This window comes from Eretmochelys imbricata, chromosome 24 (genome assembly GCF_965152235.1).
Source record: "Eretmochelys imbricata isolate rEreImb1 chromosome 24, rEreImb1.hap1, whole genome shotgun sequence".
In the NCBI taxonomy this organism is placed as follows: Eukaryota; Metazoa; Chordata; order Testudines; family Cheloniidae; genus Eretmochelys; species Eretmochelys imbricata.
Window position 1 is genome coordinate 16395830 of NC_135595.1, and position 15788 is coordinate 16411617.

Here is a 15788-nt window from a genome sequence, read left to right on the forward strand (position 1 = left end):
CAGGTCAGAGGCAAGATGGCTGCCGGGAAAGATGGCTCCAGCCCCTTGCCCGCATCAGGCCCCATTTCCATGCTTCCGCCGCTCTCCAACCCCCAGCTCCCTGGCACAGGCTGGTTGCCACGGCCCAGCCCTGGTGTGAGCCCCACGGGCCGTGGAGCCAGCCCCGTCCTGATGTAGGGCGGCCCCGTAACCCTTCGGGGGAGGCCTCCGCCCTTCTGATCCTTCCCCCACGGCTCTGCCCCACCCCATTCATTCCTGATCCTCCCCAGAACAGCTCTCCTGATCTGGCCCCCAACACCTCTAGCTGCTCACCCCCCAAAAAATCCTGACCCCCATTTCCCCTGAAACCATGAGCTACCCCCCTTTTTTCCCCCTGAATCGCCTCAACCCCTCATGCCCCCTGTGGCCCCATCTCCAAATCCTGCCCTCTGCCCCCCCAAATCCACTGGCCCTCCATCTGCCCCCCTAAATTCCCTGAACCCCTCCAGTCCTCAACCTCTGACCCCCCCAAGCCCCAGACCAGCCCCAGCTCTAGCTCCCCACAAGCCCTCGCCGGGCTCTGTGCCCTCCCAACACTCCTCCCACCAGTCCCGTCCCCTAGGGGGCAAGGGTCTCCCATCCAAGCCGTGACACACACACCCCTGCTGCCCACACTCAGCTGGGGAGAAAAGCCAGGGGCAGCAGGCCTAGGCCAGGGGGTAGCCAGGCAACGTGGGGCTCGGCCTCCCGGTCGTGGGCACGGCTGCCATCCATGGCTGGTGATTGGCACCAGCTTGGGTTACACATACTGAGAGAGATTATCAGAAGACCGTGCGGGGGGAGGGGGGTCAGGACGCCTGGGTTCCGGCTCCAGGAGGGGAGCGGAGTCTAGTGGTTAGAGCAGGGATGGGGGTAGGCACCAGGACTCCTGGTTCTTTTGATCAGTAGTGACTAGGACAACCCCACCCCGCTTGCCCACACAGGTCCCAGGGAGATAAACAGGCGACTTCTCCCCACATGAGAGACAAAGGCCTTTGTGCCTCCTGAGGGAAAATGTCAGCAGAGCTACGAGGCTCATTAATCACCCAGAATCTGGACTCCCAGCCGCCCTGCTCTAATCACCAGACACCACTCCCCTCCCAAAGCCAGGGACAGAACCCAGGAGTCCTGGTTCCCAGCCCCCCTGCTTTAACCACTAGACCCCACTCCCTTGCCAAAGCTGGGGATAGAACCCAGGCATCCTGGCTCCCAGCCCTGCCTGCTCTAAGCCACCCGAGCCCACTCTGGCACACGGCGACGCTCCGCATTCTCATACCTTTCAGTGTCCTCCAGGCTGTCTAACCCCTCGGCGACTCCAACATGAAGTTGGCAAAATCCCGGCACCTGTAACCGAAGGGACCGGTGGGGTCAGAGCCACAGATGGACCCCGGAGTGATCAGAGAGTCCCAGGTCCGAGGCAGCGGCCGGAACAACGCCCCCCTCTGCACAGCTGGGACTGGCCTTTCCAGAGAAACGCTCTAATCTGAGTCAGCAGGAAGTGGGGGATACCAGGTTAGGGGGACCTCAGATCTGATTCCTGGCAGTGGGGAAGGGGGACACTGGGCTACCAGGCCCGGGGAGGATACCAACTTAGGGAGGCTCCAAATCTGATCCCTGGCAATGGGGAAGGAGGACACTGGGCTAGCAGGCCCAGGGATTGATCCGGGGTGGCAGGGAAAAGGGGAACCCCAGGCTAGCTGGTGACTGAGCTGGGGCAGCAGGGGATACCAGTGCAGAGAGCTCCCACGATGTGGCGCCAGCCTCCCCCTCATGGATCCCACCGCTGGCTCTCAGCGGGGCAGTGTCCCATCCTGGGCCAGACGCTGGCCTGGCGTCCCCTCCTGCAGCCGGCGAGCCGGGGTGCCGGTCGCTCTGCGTTTCTGCGAGTGAGCGGAGCCCACACACAAATTCCTCCGGCTCAGCGTGTGCGTGGGGGGGACCTGCCACCGGGAGGGGGGGGAGGGGGAGCTGGCTTCACGTGCTGGCTGCTACTCCCGGCACAGCTCTCTGCCTCCCGGGGCTGTGGGGAGGTGGCCCCACAGGGCCCAAGCGGGTCTAGCCCTCGGGTCACACTGGGCCGGAGGAAGGATAGTTCGGCTCTGAGTTTATTCATGCATCTTCCCCTGAGAGGAGATCAGAGACCTCAGGACTTCTGGGTTCTCTCCCAGCTCTGGGAGAAGAGGAGTCTCATGCGTGAATGGAGGGTGGCGCTGGGAGCCAGGACTTCTGGGTTCTATCCCTGCCCCTGGGAGGGGAGTGGGCTCTAGTGGTTAGAGCAGAGTAGGGTGACCAGACATCCCGATAAAATCGGGACTGTCCCGATTTTTAGTTCTTTGTCCCACATCCCGACCGATGCACAGTTGAGATGCCATTTGTCCCGATAGTGCTGCTTTGGCCGCTCCGGTGGTTTTTTTGTTTTTTGTTTTTGCCTCCCCCATGTGTCCTGACATTTTGTCCATTTCATCTGGTCACCCTAGAGCAGGGGGGCTGGGAGCCAGGACTCCTGGGTTCGATCCCCGGCAGATACAAGCCCATGGCAGTTTGTACTGAGGACCCGAATTTCCCTGGCCAGGGTCACGTGACACCCTCACCCCGTGGATTCATTCCAGGGGCAGGAATTCCTGGCATGCCTGTCGTGTGCTGCCAACACATTTCCCCCCCTACGCTTCCCCAGCTCCCTCCCTCCCCGCCCAGGGGAGACACAGCTGGGCACAAAGGAGCCCTGTGTAATGCCCCCACACTGGGCACACGCTGGGCACACCCAGAATCTCTCCAGCTGATGGGACCCGCGCCAGTCCTGGGCTCTAATTCACAGCATTTCTCTTCGCAAAAAGCGCAAACACTTGGAAATGTAAGGACAGGGAGGGTTTGCCCGGTGCTGAGATGCAGCCACTTCTGGGGAGGGGTAAATCTGGGAAACAGCCGCACAGCAATGCCGCACGGGTTCAGCTTGCCTGGCAGTGAGAACCCCATGTGGCGTCACTGTGCGGCTGTTCCCCAGCTGCCCCAGCCCAGAGGTGGCTGCATCCCAGCTGTGCGGGAGGCCTGTCCATGCAGTGTTATGTGTGGCTGTTCCCCAGCTGCCCCACCCCAGAGGTGGCTGCAAACCAGCAGTGGGAGAGGCCTGCCCCATGCAGTGTTATGTGTGGCTGTTCCCCAGCTGTCCTGCATCTCAGCGCCGGGCAAGCCATCCCCGCACAGTGTTGCTGTGCAGATGTTCCCCTGCTGCCCCAGCCCCACCCCAGAAATGGCTGCATCTCCGCACTGGGCGAGTCATCCCCCTGCCTATGCGGCTGCTCCCCAGCTGCCCAGCCCCAGAGGCTGCTGCATCTCCCGCGTGGGTGGATTGAATTTTCAAGGCTCTTTGCAAAAATCGCTCCTGATCTCTGAGTCATCGAGGCTGATTCTGCTCCCAGTTACACCCCCTGGGCTCTGCCTGACTGAACTGGTGCCACAGGGAGCCAGGGCCCGCAGGATACAGCCCCTAATAATTATAAGGATGATGACGCTTCGCTCCACAGAGCAGATGGCAGCCAGCGCAGCTGACTTCAGCTAAGGAACAAACTCTGTCTGCCTGTGCCCATGTGACGGGCATTGCCAGGGCCAGTTCCCAGCTCCGGCTCAGAGCCAGCCTGATGGACCCAGCCCTGGGCCAGCTTCCACAGGAAACCTGACAGCCCCTAGGGCCAGGGGAATAGCCGGGGGTGTGTGTGTGTGGAGTAATCCCACTCCAGGCCCAAGTGGGAGGAGATTAGACAGATAGAGAGATAGGATGGATGGATGGGAAAATAAAAGGAGGTAGGGAGGGATGGGGAAGCAAAGGAGGGGATGGAGGGAGGGCGTGTATATGGATGGATGGATGGATGGATGGATGGATGGGGAAGCAAAGGAGGCGATGGAGGGAGGGATGGATGGATGAAGGGATGGCATGTGTGGATGGATGAATGGATGGATGGATGGATGAATGAATGGGGAAGCAAAGGAGGAGATGGAGGGAGGGAGGGCATGTAGCTGGATGGATAGAGGGATGGATGGATGGATAGGGAAGCAAAGGAGGGGATGAATGGAGGGAGGGAGGGATGAATGGAGGGTATGTATGTGCATATGGAGGGAGGGAGGGCATGTATATGGAGGGAGGGAGGGATGACCCTGGTATCTGTGGCAGCTGGGCTATGACCCCGGATGGTGACACCGACAGGCATCGGCTGATCCGTCAAACTGCCGACCTCCCCCAGGCCGAGGGAGCTGCTGATGGACTGAGTGCCTGGGTCCCCCTCGGGGTGGGGGATGTACTGACACGAGACAGGGCAGGGCCGTTAAAATGCAACACATCAGCTAAGTGCAAGTCCAAGCCCCCTCTGGTGACCTGGCCCACACTGAGGATAAAAGCCTACTGCTGCTGCCAGCTAATGGAGCGACTCCTTTATGCCACCTAGAGGATAACAACCCTGCTACTGCTGCCAGCTGATGGAGCGAGTCCCTTTAGCACCATCTCTAGTGGATCACAGCCTGGCTGCTGCTTCGTTAGTAGGTGTTCGTGCGTTCCACAGGCAGGTTCCTGGTTCAAAGCCAGCTCGGCCTCACAAGCGCATGGGGCAACTTCACCCCCAGCCCGGGGTGCTGCATCAAGGCCAGGGGTGAATCTGGGGGAGCCGTTGTGGGCACTCGCCCTGGGATGCTGCTTTCAATCAACAGCCTGTCTGCGCAGTGAGTGTACGTGTGTCTCAGATCCCTGCCTCCAGCGTGTGTCTGTCTCCAGGGTTCCCCAGCCCCTCACGTGTTCTCCCAGCTGCTCTGCATCGGGGGGTGTGTGTGTGTGTGTGAACGATCCCCCCTCCCAGCAGCAGCTGTGCTCCTGCCCCACAGCTTCGGGGCTGCTCGCTCAGGGGTGGGGGAAAGGATTCGGGGGCCTGGCTCTCAAGGCCTTGGCAGTGCCCCCTGCTGGCAGGGGCCGATACAGCCAGGACGGTGAGTGTGAGGAGACCCCCCTGCTCAGGGGAGACAATGATACATGTGAATCATTCCTCTGTCTACCCCTCCACTGCAGCATCTGTCTCTCTAGCCCTCCACTCCCCTCCTGGAGCCTGGGACTGGACCCAGGAGTCCTGGCTCCCACTGGTAGGTAAAGGCCCAGACTGCATGGCAGGTAACTTTGGAAAAATCACAGCCGTAGCACTGGGACTGAGACCACTGGGAGGGGAGCGGGGTCTAGTGGTTAGAGCGGGGGGGCTGGGCTCCAGGACTCCTGGGTCCTATCCCCGTCTCTGGGAGAGGAGCGGGGTCTAGTGGTTACAGCAGGGGGGGGCTCGGACCCAGGACTCCTGGGTTCTATCCCCATCTCTGGGAGAGGAGCGGGGTCTCGTGGTTAGAGCAGGAGGGGCTGGGCGCCAGGACTCCTGGGTTCTGTCCCCGGCTCTGGAAGGCAAGTGGGGTCTAGTGGTTAGAGTGGGGGGGAAGGAGACTGGGAGCCAGGACTCCTGGGTTCTGTCCCTGGCTCAGGGAGGGGAGCAGGGTCTCATGTTAGGAGCAGCGGGCAGAGCCCATTTCTCTCTGGGGCCCCAATTCCCTTTGCCCCTCGAGGGTTGGTTCTCGAGCACCCGGCTCCATGCGGCTCATCACAGCAGGTGGTGGCAGCCCCCGAATGGCACAGCCTGGCAGCGCCACGCAGCGCCCCTCCAATAACAAAGCTGTTTGTCTGGGGCTGGGCTGTGCAATCTGCTGGTGTCACATGGCCGGGGCAAGGGGGCTGCGGGTCGGGAGCGAGGGGCACCGGCAGAGCTGGGGGGCAGAGTGGAGCCCAGGGTTGGGCTAGCAGGGCTGCGAGTCAGGAGTGAGGAGCACCAGCAGAGCTGGGTGTGTCTGAGCACTGCCCCCTGCTGGATGAGATCTGTCCCCTCCAGGTCAGGCAGGTACCCAGCCTGGTGTCGTGTTGTGATTCTCTGTGATGTGTTAAGGGGACGCGCTCTCACGCGTCCCGTTGTCCTGTCCTCACAGGGGTCTCAGACATACCTGTGCCAGGAGCCCTGGCTCTCCCTGTTACTAAAGCACCAGGGAACCATTCGACAATAACAAACCAGGTTCTGCTCTCAGGAGAGACCCTACAATAACAAACCAAACTGCACCAACCCTGTGCATGGAGACCCTACAATAACAAACCGGATTGCACAGCCCCAGTGCTCAGGAGAGACCCTACAACAACAAACCAAACTGCATCAACCCCGCGCATGGAGACCCTACAATAACAAACTGGATTGCACAGCCCCAGCGCTCAGGAGAGACCCTACAATAACAAACCAACCACACCAACCCCGTGCATGGAGACCCTACAATAACAAACCGGATTGCACAGCCCCAGCGCTCAGGAGAGACCCTACAACAACAAACCAAACTGCATCAACCCCGTGCATGGAGACCTACAATAACAAACCGGATTGCACAGCCCCAGCGCTCAGGAGAGACCCTACAATAACAAACCAACCACACCAACCCCGTGCATGGAGACCCTACAATAACAAACCCGATTGCACAGCCCCAGTGCTCAGGAGAGACCCTACAACAACAAACCAAACTGCATCAACCCCGTGCATGGAGACCTACAATAACAAACCGGATTGCACAGCCCCAGCGCTCAGGAGAGACCCTACAATAACAAACCAACCACACCAACCCCGTGCATGGAGACCCTACAATAACAAACCCGATTGCACAGCCCCAGTGCTCAGGAGAGACCCTACAATAACAAACCAACCACACAGCCCTCAAACTCACAAGTCTTTGCAGCCCCAGAGCTAACGCACAGCCCACACTGTTTAAAATGCAGATTCTGGTGCAACCTTAACTAAGGCAGAGTCAGCACCCAACAGAGTTGTTAGAATCAAAGTGACCCCTTGCCTGGCTCTGAGATACAGCCACCTCTGGGTTGGGGCAGCTGGGGAACAGCCGCACATAACACTGCAAAGGGATGGCTCACCCAGCACTAAGATGCAGTCACCTTTGGGCCACGGCACCTGGGGAATTGAGGCACAGCGCAACCAGGTGCCTAACTTCCAGTGGGGAGTCTGGGGGCAGCACTAGGAACTGAACAGGGGGTCACCGAAGTACTAGGCTGGAGCCCTGACCACTGGCCCATCCTTCCTCCCTGTTCCTGAGTCTGTCGCCTAAGATCTGCGAGTCTGATTTGCTCGGGAGAGAAGCCAGGGCTTTGGGGTAAAATGGGGCCAGAACTTGGCATCTCTTGGTTAAAGGCAGGTGGGGTGAAACTCCAGAGTTCCTGGCTGAGAAGTCACTGCTGTTACACTGAAAGGGAAACTGAGGCTAACAGAACCCAGGACTCCTGGCTCCCAGCCCTCCCCCAGCTCTAACCACTAGACCCAACTCCCCTCCCAGAGCAGGGGATAGAACCCAGTGCAGCGACTATCCATCAGCCTCATAAAAGAGAAGCATTAGCCCCTCCCTTTAAGATCCTTAATTGTGCTACATTGGTTCCTGACCCTGCCAGCCGAGCTCCCACCCATGCCCAGAAGCATAAGTGTGGCCACCCCCCGGTTCTCCTGTCACCAGCCTCTAATGCTGCCCCGAAGCCCCCTTGTCTCCTGGAGACACCTACCCGGAATCCACAGGGTGTCTCCAAGCATCCGATCTCCGGGGTCCAGCCGAGACCTGGGAAGGGTTTATGTCCCTGGGATGGGTACCAGCGTCTGCCAGCCTCGATGGCCGGCTCTCCAGAGCCAGATGGGCACGATGAGGAAGTGACAGAGCAGGCACCCAGCACAATGGCTCCCTTTGTAGGGGAGTTCGGGGCCAGATGTGGGGCAGGGCTTCTGTACTGATGGGAGGAGCAGCGGGGACGGGGGGGAGGAAGGAAAAGGGAGTTGGGGTGGGATCTGGGAGTCAAGGGGGCTGGGGCCAGAATCTGGGGTGGGGGGAGGAAGATAGGCAGGAGGAGCTCCCCCCTCCACACACATAGAGCATCCCCACACCCTCCAGAGCCCCAATAGATACACACACACTAAAATACAGCCCCCAGCCCCCCCCAAAACAGCCCCCAAGCCAATGTTCCTCAGCTCCCATCCAGCTCCAGGGCATGGCTTGGGGGGAATGGGGCACAGGGGCTTTTCCCTCTAGGGGGCACCAGCTCCAATTTGGCCCCAGGGCGGGGACTGGCTGGCTCGGGGGGGCAGGAAATGGGGCACGGGGCCTGTCCTGTCTGGGACGGGGCTGGGAATAGGGAGCTCTGCGTCTACAACCATCAGCCCTTTCCCCGGGGCAGATGTGTCTGGCTGGGATCTGGGGCTGAGGCCTCGGCCAGTGAGTTACGGGGGGGGGCTCTCAGCAGGGGCTGGATTCGCCCCAGGGATCGGTGGCGAAAGGCCAGCGAGCAATCCGCGCCCAGGCAGCCCCCGGCGCGGCTCATCGATGCTCAAAGGCCAACCTTGCCATGCTGCCGGGGGGACTCAGACGCTGCAGGTGCAGCTGGGCCCACGACGCCACTGGTGGGCTCCATAAAGACGGGCAAAACTTCACAAAACATGGGCCCGGTGTAGAGCCTGGTCCTTTAGGAGCCACAGGTCCCAGGGCCAGCCAGCGCCGCGTGCAATTGATTAGACCCAGCTGAGATGCATCAGGTGTTTTCTAGGAAGGACAGAGCTAGGGGTGGTTGGGGGGGATGCAGGAAGGTGGGTAGGTGACTGATTGATTGATTGATTGATTGATTAATTGATTGATTGGGCTAGCTGCGCAGCTGAGTGAAGAGCCGCTGTAGCCTGCACGTTATGGGCTACTTTGCCAGTGTTGTTTGAGTGAATAAAGCAACGCCCTGGAAAAGGGACCTGAAAGAATCAGACAGACCTGCCGTGGCATAAGAAGCATTCGAGGAATCGTTGTGTTAGATTATACCCAATGGGGCAGCATAGCCAGATCTAAAACCGAGATCTCCCATGCAGGGTGTTTGAACCAGGTGCCCAGCTGGCCAAGGACAAGCATCCTTTGGAAGGAAGATTTCCATGAAGGAACAGCGTCCTTGGCAATTTTACTCGCCACTGTTGCTACACTATGTATATATATAGGCTTGGGAGGATTAGCTTTTTATCGGTAGATGTCGATTTCACCATACAAACGCAATGGGGTTGCCAGTTTTGGTTGGACGTATTCCTGGAGTTTCATCACGCGACATACTCTTTCATTAAAGGTTACTCTTTTGTTCCTGGAGGCTCCAGGGCAATCCTGGAGGGTTGGTGATGCTACACACAGACTGACGAAAAATGATTCCCACCGACAAAAGTCCAAATTTACCAACAGGCAAAGTAAGAAAACGGGAGCTTGCGAGATTATCACCGTTTGATTTCAGGGGGTTTACTTTGTATATCTGGAGCTGTGATGTTGACAACTTGTGTTCAACGGCTCAAGAGCTTTGTTGTTTTGAATCTCCACGTCCAAAAGGGGCCGTCGGTGGCAGAAGATGCTCGTGGAAGGACGAGGTGGTGTCCTGGATGGATCGAAAGGAATAGTCATCCCTGAAGAGGTTCACCGAGGATCATACAGAGAACTCCAGAGATGGAGCTGCCCCATTAGAAGGAGATCACTGCAGGACCATTATGTCACTGTTGTTGTGATTATTTGTACTGTCATCTCGCCTGAGAGCACCACAACCCCACTGTGCTAGGAGCTGTACGTTATCATTTATTAGGTGCATTACAGGAGCAGTAAGCAGCCTTAGGCGTGGCCCACAGCTCCATTGTGCTAGGTGGTGTACATTATTAGTGCATTACAGTAGCATGTAGGCGCCCCAGTCAGGGACCAAAACCCCATGGAGCTCAGCATCGTATATTACTAGTGCTATTTATTAGGTGTATTATGGTAGCATGTAGGCACCCCAGTCAGGGACCAAAACTCCCTGCTGTACATTAATAGTGCAATTTATTAAGTATATTACGGTAGTGCCTAGGCCCTCCATTCATGGCCCAGGGGCCAGTTGCACTAGGCGCTGTACAAACACAGAACAAAAAAAAAGACAGTCAGGGAGGGGGCCGGTCTCATCACATTGCAATTTGCTGACACACATCTGCGGCTGGCCCCGGAGCTGAAGTGGAAACTGAGGCACGAATCGCCTGCTGCCACATTGGGCAGGCAGCAAGCTGAACCCAGCCTGCCTGCACTGATGCAACACGTGCCCGACCCAGCGTGCCCTAGCGCAGCATATGCCAGCTGCTAACCCTCTGCTTGCCTGCGGTTTAAATCTGCCTGTGTGCGCCAGAGACCAGGGCAAGTGCTATGTGGCAGCCAGCAGGATAGTGTGCGTACTAGTCCCTGTCATTAACCCCCCTTTCGGAGAGGTGGTAGCTAGATGGACGGAAGAATTTCACCACTGACCTAGCTGCGTCCACACTGGGGGTTGACCTCACTAATTCGCCCCGGGTCGATCTGATTTCTAGATGTCAATTCAATAGCTCTTCCCCCTTTCTGCTGTTTACCCTCGAAACAGCTGGTGGGCTAAGCCAGCCAACCTCTTTCAGTCAGTCCCCTCTCCTAAGATCTGCTCTGCATTCCCCTGAGCCTCAGAGCCACCCACCTCCACGCCTGGTCCAGCGTGAAGCCAAGGATTTCGAGATGAACTTCATCCATTTCTTGTGTGGCAGCCACCAGGCCAGAGGCCCAGAAACCTTCCTTCGTGGTTTGTTTGACCTCTAGCATGGTTAAGCCAACTGCGGCCCCGGAGAGCCCATCCCTGCTGCATCCTGGCACACATCTCCCAAACGTTTAAGGTGCCACGCCCTGCAGGTGCCCAGTGCAAAGCTCCGCTCTTGATTCACGCATGCACGTTCCCGGGGCTTGCCCAGGGCTGGATTCAGGCAGTCAGAGAAGTGGCCCTATCTGAAGACCCCTCGGTTGGCTGGCCCCTGGCGCGGGGTGAGAAAGCTGGTGGCAGTCACGGAGCGTCCCATCCCGCTGGACGGGCACACAAAGGCCGTGCTTGTGAGCGCCCATGAGTCACGGCGATCCTGCGGAGCAGTGTGACTGATTCATCGTGCAGACAAAGGCAGCAAGGAACAGGATCACCGGCCACCGACCCCTCGCAGTTAGGAGCAGAGAATTGGCTAATTGTTCCGGGCAGCGGGGCGGGTAATTAACTCACCCCAGAGTGTGCTGGCCGGACCCATCTGGATACCTGCAGCCGTTCTCCTCCTTCTCCCCTTGTAAACACAAGGCAGCAGGACATGGGAGAGAGTGGGGGGAGGGGAGGAGTCAGGACTCCTGGGTTCTGTCCGAAGCTCTGGGAAGGGAGTGGGGTCTAGTGGTGGGAGCCGGGAAGGCGGTGAGTCAGGACTCCTGGACTTTAGCCCCAGATCTGTGAGAAGAGTGGGGTTGAGTGGATAGAGCCATGGGGAGGGCAGCTGGGAGCCAGGACTCCTGGGTTCTATACCTAGTTCTGCTCCTTACCCAAGGCCTGGGCTAACTGGACCTCTTGCCCTGGGGTAGCATGGCGAGGAGGGATACCGGGGTAGATGGGCCCATTGCTTTGATCCAGCGCAGAGTGGGCTACGCAGCTGATAACTGGCCTATGGAGAGGAACTGAGGCAGGGAGCTGACTGCAAACAACCCCACACCATCATGCTGAGCAAGGAGAGGCTGGTAAGTCTATGGGAACAGTGACCCCTACTGGCCAGGTGGGGTGCCTACCTCGTGATGGCACTTTAAAGGTGGCTGGGGCATCTGTATCTGAGCACTGGCTTTTTAGCTCCCTCTGCTGACTGGGGTAGGCACCTAGCTTTAGCATGCAAGTAAAATCAGGGCGGCAAACCCCTGCAGCACAGGGCCCCCTAGCGTCACGCTGGGGCATCGGGGCCAGTCCTGACTTCCAGGAGGGAGCCCCCAACCCTGCTCTCTGCAGCACCGTGCCCCCTAGTGCTGTGCTGGAGCATTGGGGCCACCAGCCCTGATTGCCAGGGGAGAGCTCCCACCCTGCAGCACAGCGCCCCCTAGCATCACTCTGAGGCATCGGAGACAGCCCTGACTGCTGGGGGAGAGCGCCCACCCCGCTCCCCCTAGCTGCCTAGCGCACACCTAGCCAAGCTGCTGGTCAATATGTTTATTCCCCAGTCGGCTACAGCCCCCTCAGGCCATGATGGCTCCTGGCTTCCTGCGGCAGGATTGCAGGATGCTGAGGAAGAGGAGGAAGAGGAGGAAGATGGACAGCCCCACCACCAGGGACTCGATGGCCGAGTAGGCACGGGTCAGCTCTGGGGCGGAGGCCAGCACCCTAGGCGGGGTGACCAGGAACTGGCCCACCAGCTGCCCGCCCACATAGCACTGGTAATAGCCGGCATCGGTGCCGTTCCAGGAGGAAAGCAGCAGGGTCCCGCCACCGGTCGCCTTGTCCAGGCCAATGGAGCCGTTGCGCTGATGAAGGTCCAGCCAGGTCAGGGCGGTGGGGCCTTCCTGCCAGTACACGGGGCTGGGAGCAGAAAGAGAGAGGTTAGCAGAGCCTGGTGTGGGCCTTGCACATGCTCACGGGGTGCCAGGACTCCTGGGTTCTCTCCCCAGCTCTGGGAGGGGAATGGGGTCCAGAGGTTAGAGCCAGGGGGCTGAGAGTAAAGCATTACCCTGCTGGGGGGCACCAGCTCCGATCCAGCCCCAGGGCAGGGAACTGGCTGGCTCAAGGGGGTGGAGAATGGGACCCCTCTAAGGGGTGCTGGCTGGAATGAGTTCAGCCAGTCTCTGTCCATTTCAACTGGCACTAACCAGCCCCCTTGCTCTCATCACCAGAGGCCAAAGGCTGGCTATCCATGGAGCCTGATCTCCCTTAGAGGGAGACCCTGGGGGGGTGGGGGTGTCTGGGGTGCTGGGCTAGGGGGGCTAAATTGGTCCAGGGTGGCCGGGACAAGGATGGTGGGAATCTCTCCCTCCTCCCTGCGCTTATCTATGGAATTAACAGGCAGCAAAAATGGCCGTCAGCGTCTCCCAGTGAAACTACCTGAGATGTGCCTAGCCCACAAGATGAAATTACCAGAATCCCCACAACAGCTGATGCCAACCCCACCAGAGCCTTAAGCACAGGCTGGGGCTAGAGTGGGATCAGATTTGCCAGTGGTAGACGTCTGCAGCCAGGAGCTAAACTCATCTGCACCGATGTGTTATGAACATACACAGCCGGGCAGGGCTGGAGGGGGGATGCCACCAAAACAGGCCTCATGCAGGATTTTGTGCATGGTTTGAAACCTAGACACTAGTGCTTGAGCTACAGGAGAAGCATGGCTAGCTGGAAGCGGTAGTAGGTTATTCTCCAATGCGTCAGCCACAAGAGGGCAACCTGGCATTCACTTTTAATGAGGCGTTCCATCGAAAAATTGCGAGACTGCCTTAAAAATCGTGAGATCAGCTCCAAAAACTCTGTTTGGTTTAAAAAATGGTGAGATTGGCTTTAAAAAATGTCTGAGGCTAGCTAAAAACCTGCGAGAGCAGCTTCCAAAACTCATACGGGTAAAGAAATGATCAGTGTCCGGTTGGTTTTAATTGGCCTTCTGATGTTGGAGGTGGGAGGAGTCACATTTCCAAGGGTTTCTCTGGAGCCATGAGGACTAGTCATGCTTCTTCCGTGAAAGCTGAGAGGCTCGAGAACTAACATGTTTCCAGCGGTTGAGGGCTTTAGGAAAATCGTGAGTCACAATAAACTCACGAGAGCTGGCACCACTGGATGCTACCAGAAAATAGCGCCCGGGGAAGGAATTAACGAGAAGATGTGATTTTCTGTCGGGATCTGAGATGAAGTTAGGGGATGGTGAAAGCTACGGGTCAGAAGCCCCCAGAGGTGGAATTTGTATCCCCTGAGCAGGAGCTAGACTCATTTGGAGCCAGGCCGCCTGGGTTCATAGCCAGCATCTCTTGTATTAAAGTGTGATGGGGTTTTGAAAGACCATACCTGGGCAGGGACTTGGTGTTACACTTTGCTAAGGATGGCATTGACACCAGCATTGATTAAGAGGGGAGAGCGCCCCACCCCATTCCCTGCAGCACAGCGCCCCCTAGGGCTATGCTGGGGCATTGGGGCCAGCCCTGACTGCCAGGGGAGAGTGCCCCTCCCCTGCCCCCTGTGGCACATTGCCCTCTAATGCTGGGCTGGGACCCCTTTGTTCCAGGCACTGTCTCCTGATCCCACAGCTCAGTTTCGACCACGGTGAAAGTTCAGTGCGGTGGTAATTTATTAACCTGGCTCCTCTTCCCAACACCCACACAGGAACCAGCTCAGTGCAAACAGGCTGGGCCCAAGTTCCTTCTGACTCTTTCCAACCTACCCCCGAATGCTCCCGGGGGGCTCCTTCAGCTTCTCCCCACCAAGGAGCCCGGATTTATCCCCATACATTCGGGCTGGATTCTGCCACAGACCTGAGCTCCTGGCTAGGGGATAGATTTTTAGAGATGGGAGGAATATTGCTTTAGATGGGCTGCCCATGCATCTGATCTGGGGTGGGGACACCAGCTTAGGTGGGCCCATAGCTCTGATCTGGGCTAGCAGGGAGGGGGCCTGATACCAGGGTAGATGGGCCCATGGGTCTGATCCAGGGGTGGAGGGTTGGGATACCTGGCTGCATGGGCCCCTGGGTCTCCCCAGCATGGAACGGCTCCCTGTACCTGTATATAGAGGCTGTTGGGCACCTCAGCCTGGCGCGGGCATGAGGCAGGGCTCGGTAGCGGGTGACGACAAGGAGAGGGGCCCTGCCCAGTTCATCCCGGCTGGGGCTGTAGGCCCTGTCACATGGCACCTCACAGCTCTCCACCCGCAGCTCCGGCCCCCTCTGGGGCAGCCCTCGCCCGGCCACCCCGCATGGCAGGGGCCCCTCGGGGCGTGATGCCAACCGGGCGTAGCAGAACCCCACCCGCTTCCTCTCGCCGGGGCCTCCGCAGCGGTCGCAGGGCTGCCAGCGTGCCCAGGCGGTGAACAGCTGGCCCCGGGCCCCGCCAGCCAGATCCACGGTGGTGTTAGCCAGGGTGGCCTCTCCCAGGCTGGCGTGGCTGATGTGGAGGCGCCCAGCGTCCTGGAAATCCACCTCGTAGTAGGCCAGCATGGCATCACCGCGGCGACAGCTGTAGATGCCCGAGTCCCCCACGCCAGGATCCAGAATCCGCAGGTCGCCCTGGAGCAGCCGGGTTTTCAAACGCAGCCGCCACAGCTTGGCGCGAGTGGGGATGAGCGCCAAGGGGTGCCCAGTGCGGATGAAGGTGGCCGGCCGCTCCCCGGGCCGGGAGGGATCCGCATACTGCCAAGAGACTGGGCCCTGGTGGGGGGGGCCTGGGCACCTCAAGGTCACAGGGTTGTCTGAGATCAAGGCCAGGGTGCATGGGCGGCCCGGGAGGCAGGGCTCTGGCAGGGAGACGCCTTGGGATGGGTCGCCATTGGCCATGGCAGAGATCAAGACAAAGAGGAAGGTGAGGGCCACTGCTCGGGGGCACATGGCTGGCTGGGGTGTGCCCAGTGGTTGGAGCAGGAGGCAACGGCTTTCTGACCTCATTGTGATGTCATCTGTCAGAGAGTGAGGTCATAATTGCCCTAGCTCAGAAGGGGCCAGCTGGGGAGCCCCAGGGAGAGCACGCTGGATTCTCAGCTCCCTGGGGTCGATCTGGAGTCACCCCCGACTGCAATGGGGGCAGGGCTGGGTTCTGATCTCAGCTTTCCGGGTCGATCCAGGGTCACCCCACAACAGCAGCAGGGGCAGGGCTGGGTTCTGATCGATCCAGAGTCACCCCTGACTGCAGCGGGGGCAGGGCTGGGTTCTGAT

At 58.9% G+C, this 15788-nt stretch overlaps 1 protein-coding gene across 1 annotated transcript; it reads right to left on the reverse strand.

Annotated features, from left to right (window-relative positions):
• Window positions 1-12129: 12129 nt before the first annotated feature.
• Window positions 12130-15464, reverse strand: FAM187B (family with sequence similarity 187 member B). Its single transcript, XM_077841674.1, has 2 exons — window positions 14644-15464; window positions 12130-12469 (listed from the first exon to the last, which is right to left on the reverse strand). The coding sequence occupies exons 1-2, from the start codon at window positions 15462-15464 to the stop codon at window positions 12130-12132; spliced, it is 1161 nt and encodes a 386-aa protein (XP_077697800.1).
• Between the last annotated feature and the right edge of the window lie 324 nt (window positions 15465-15788).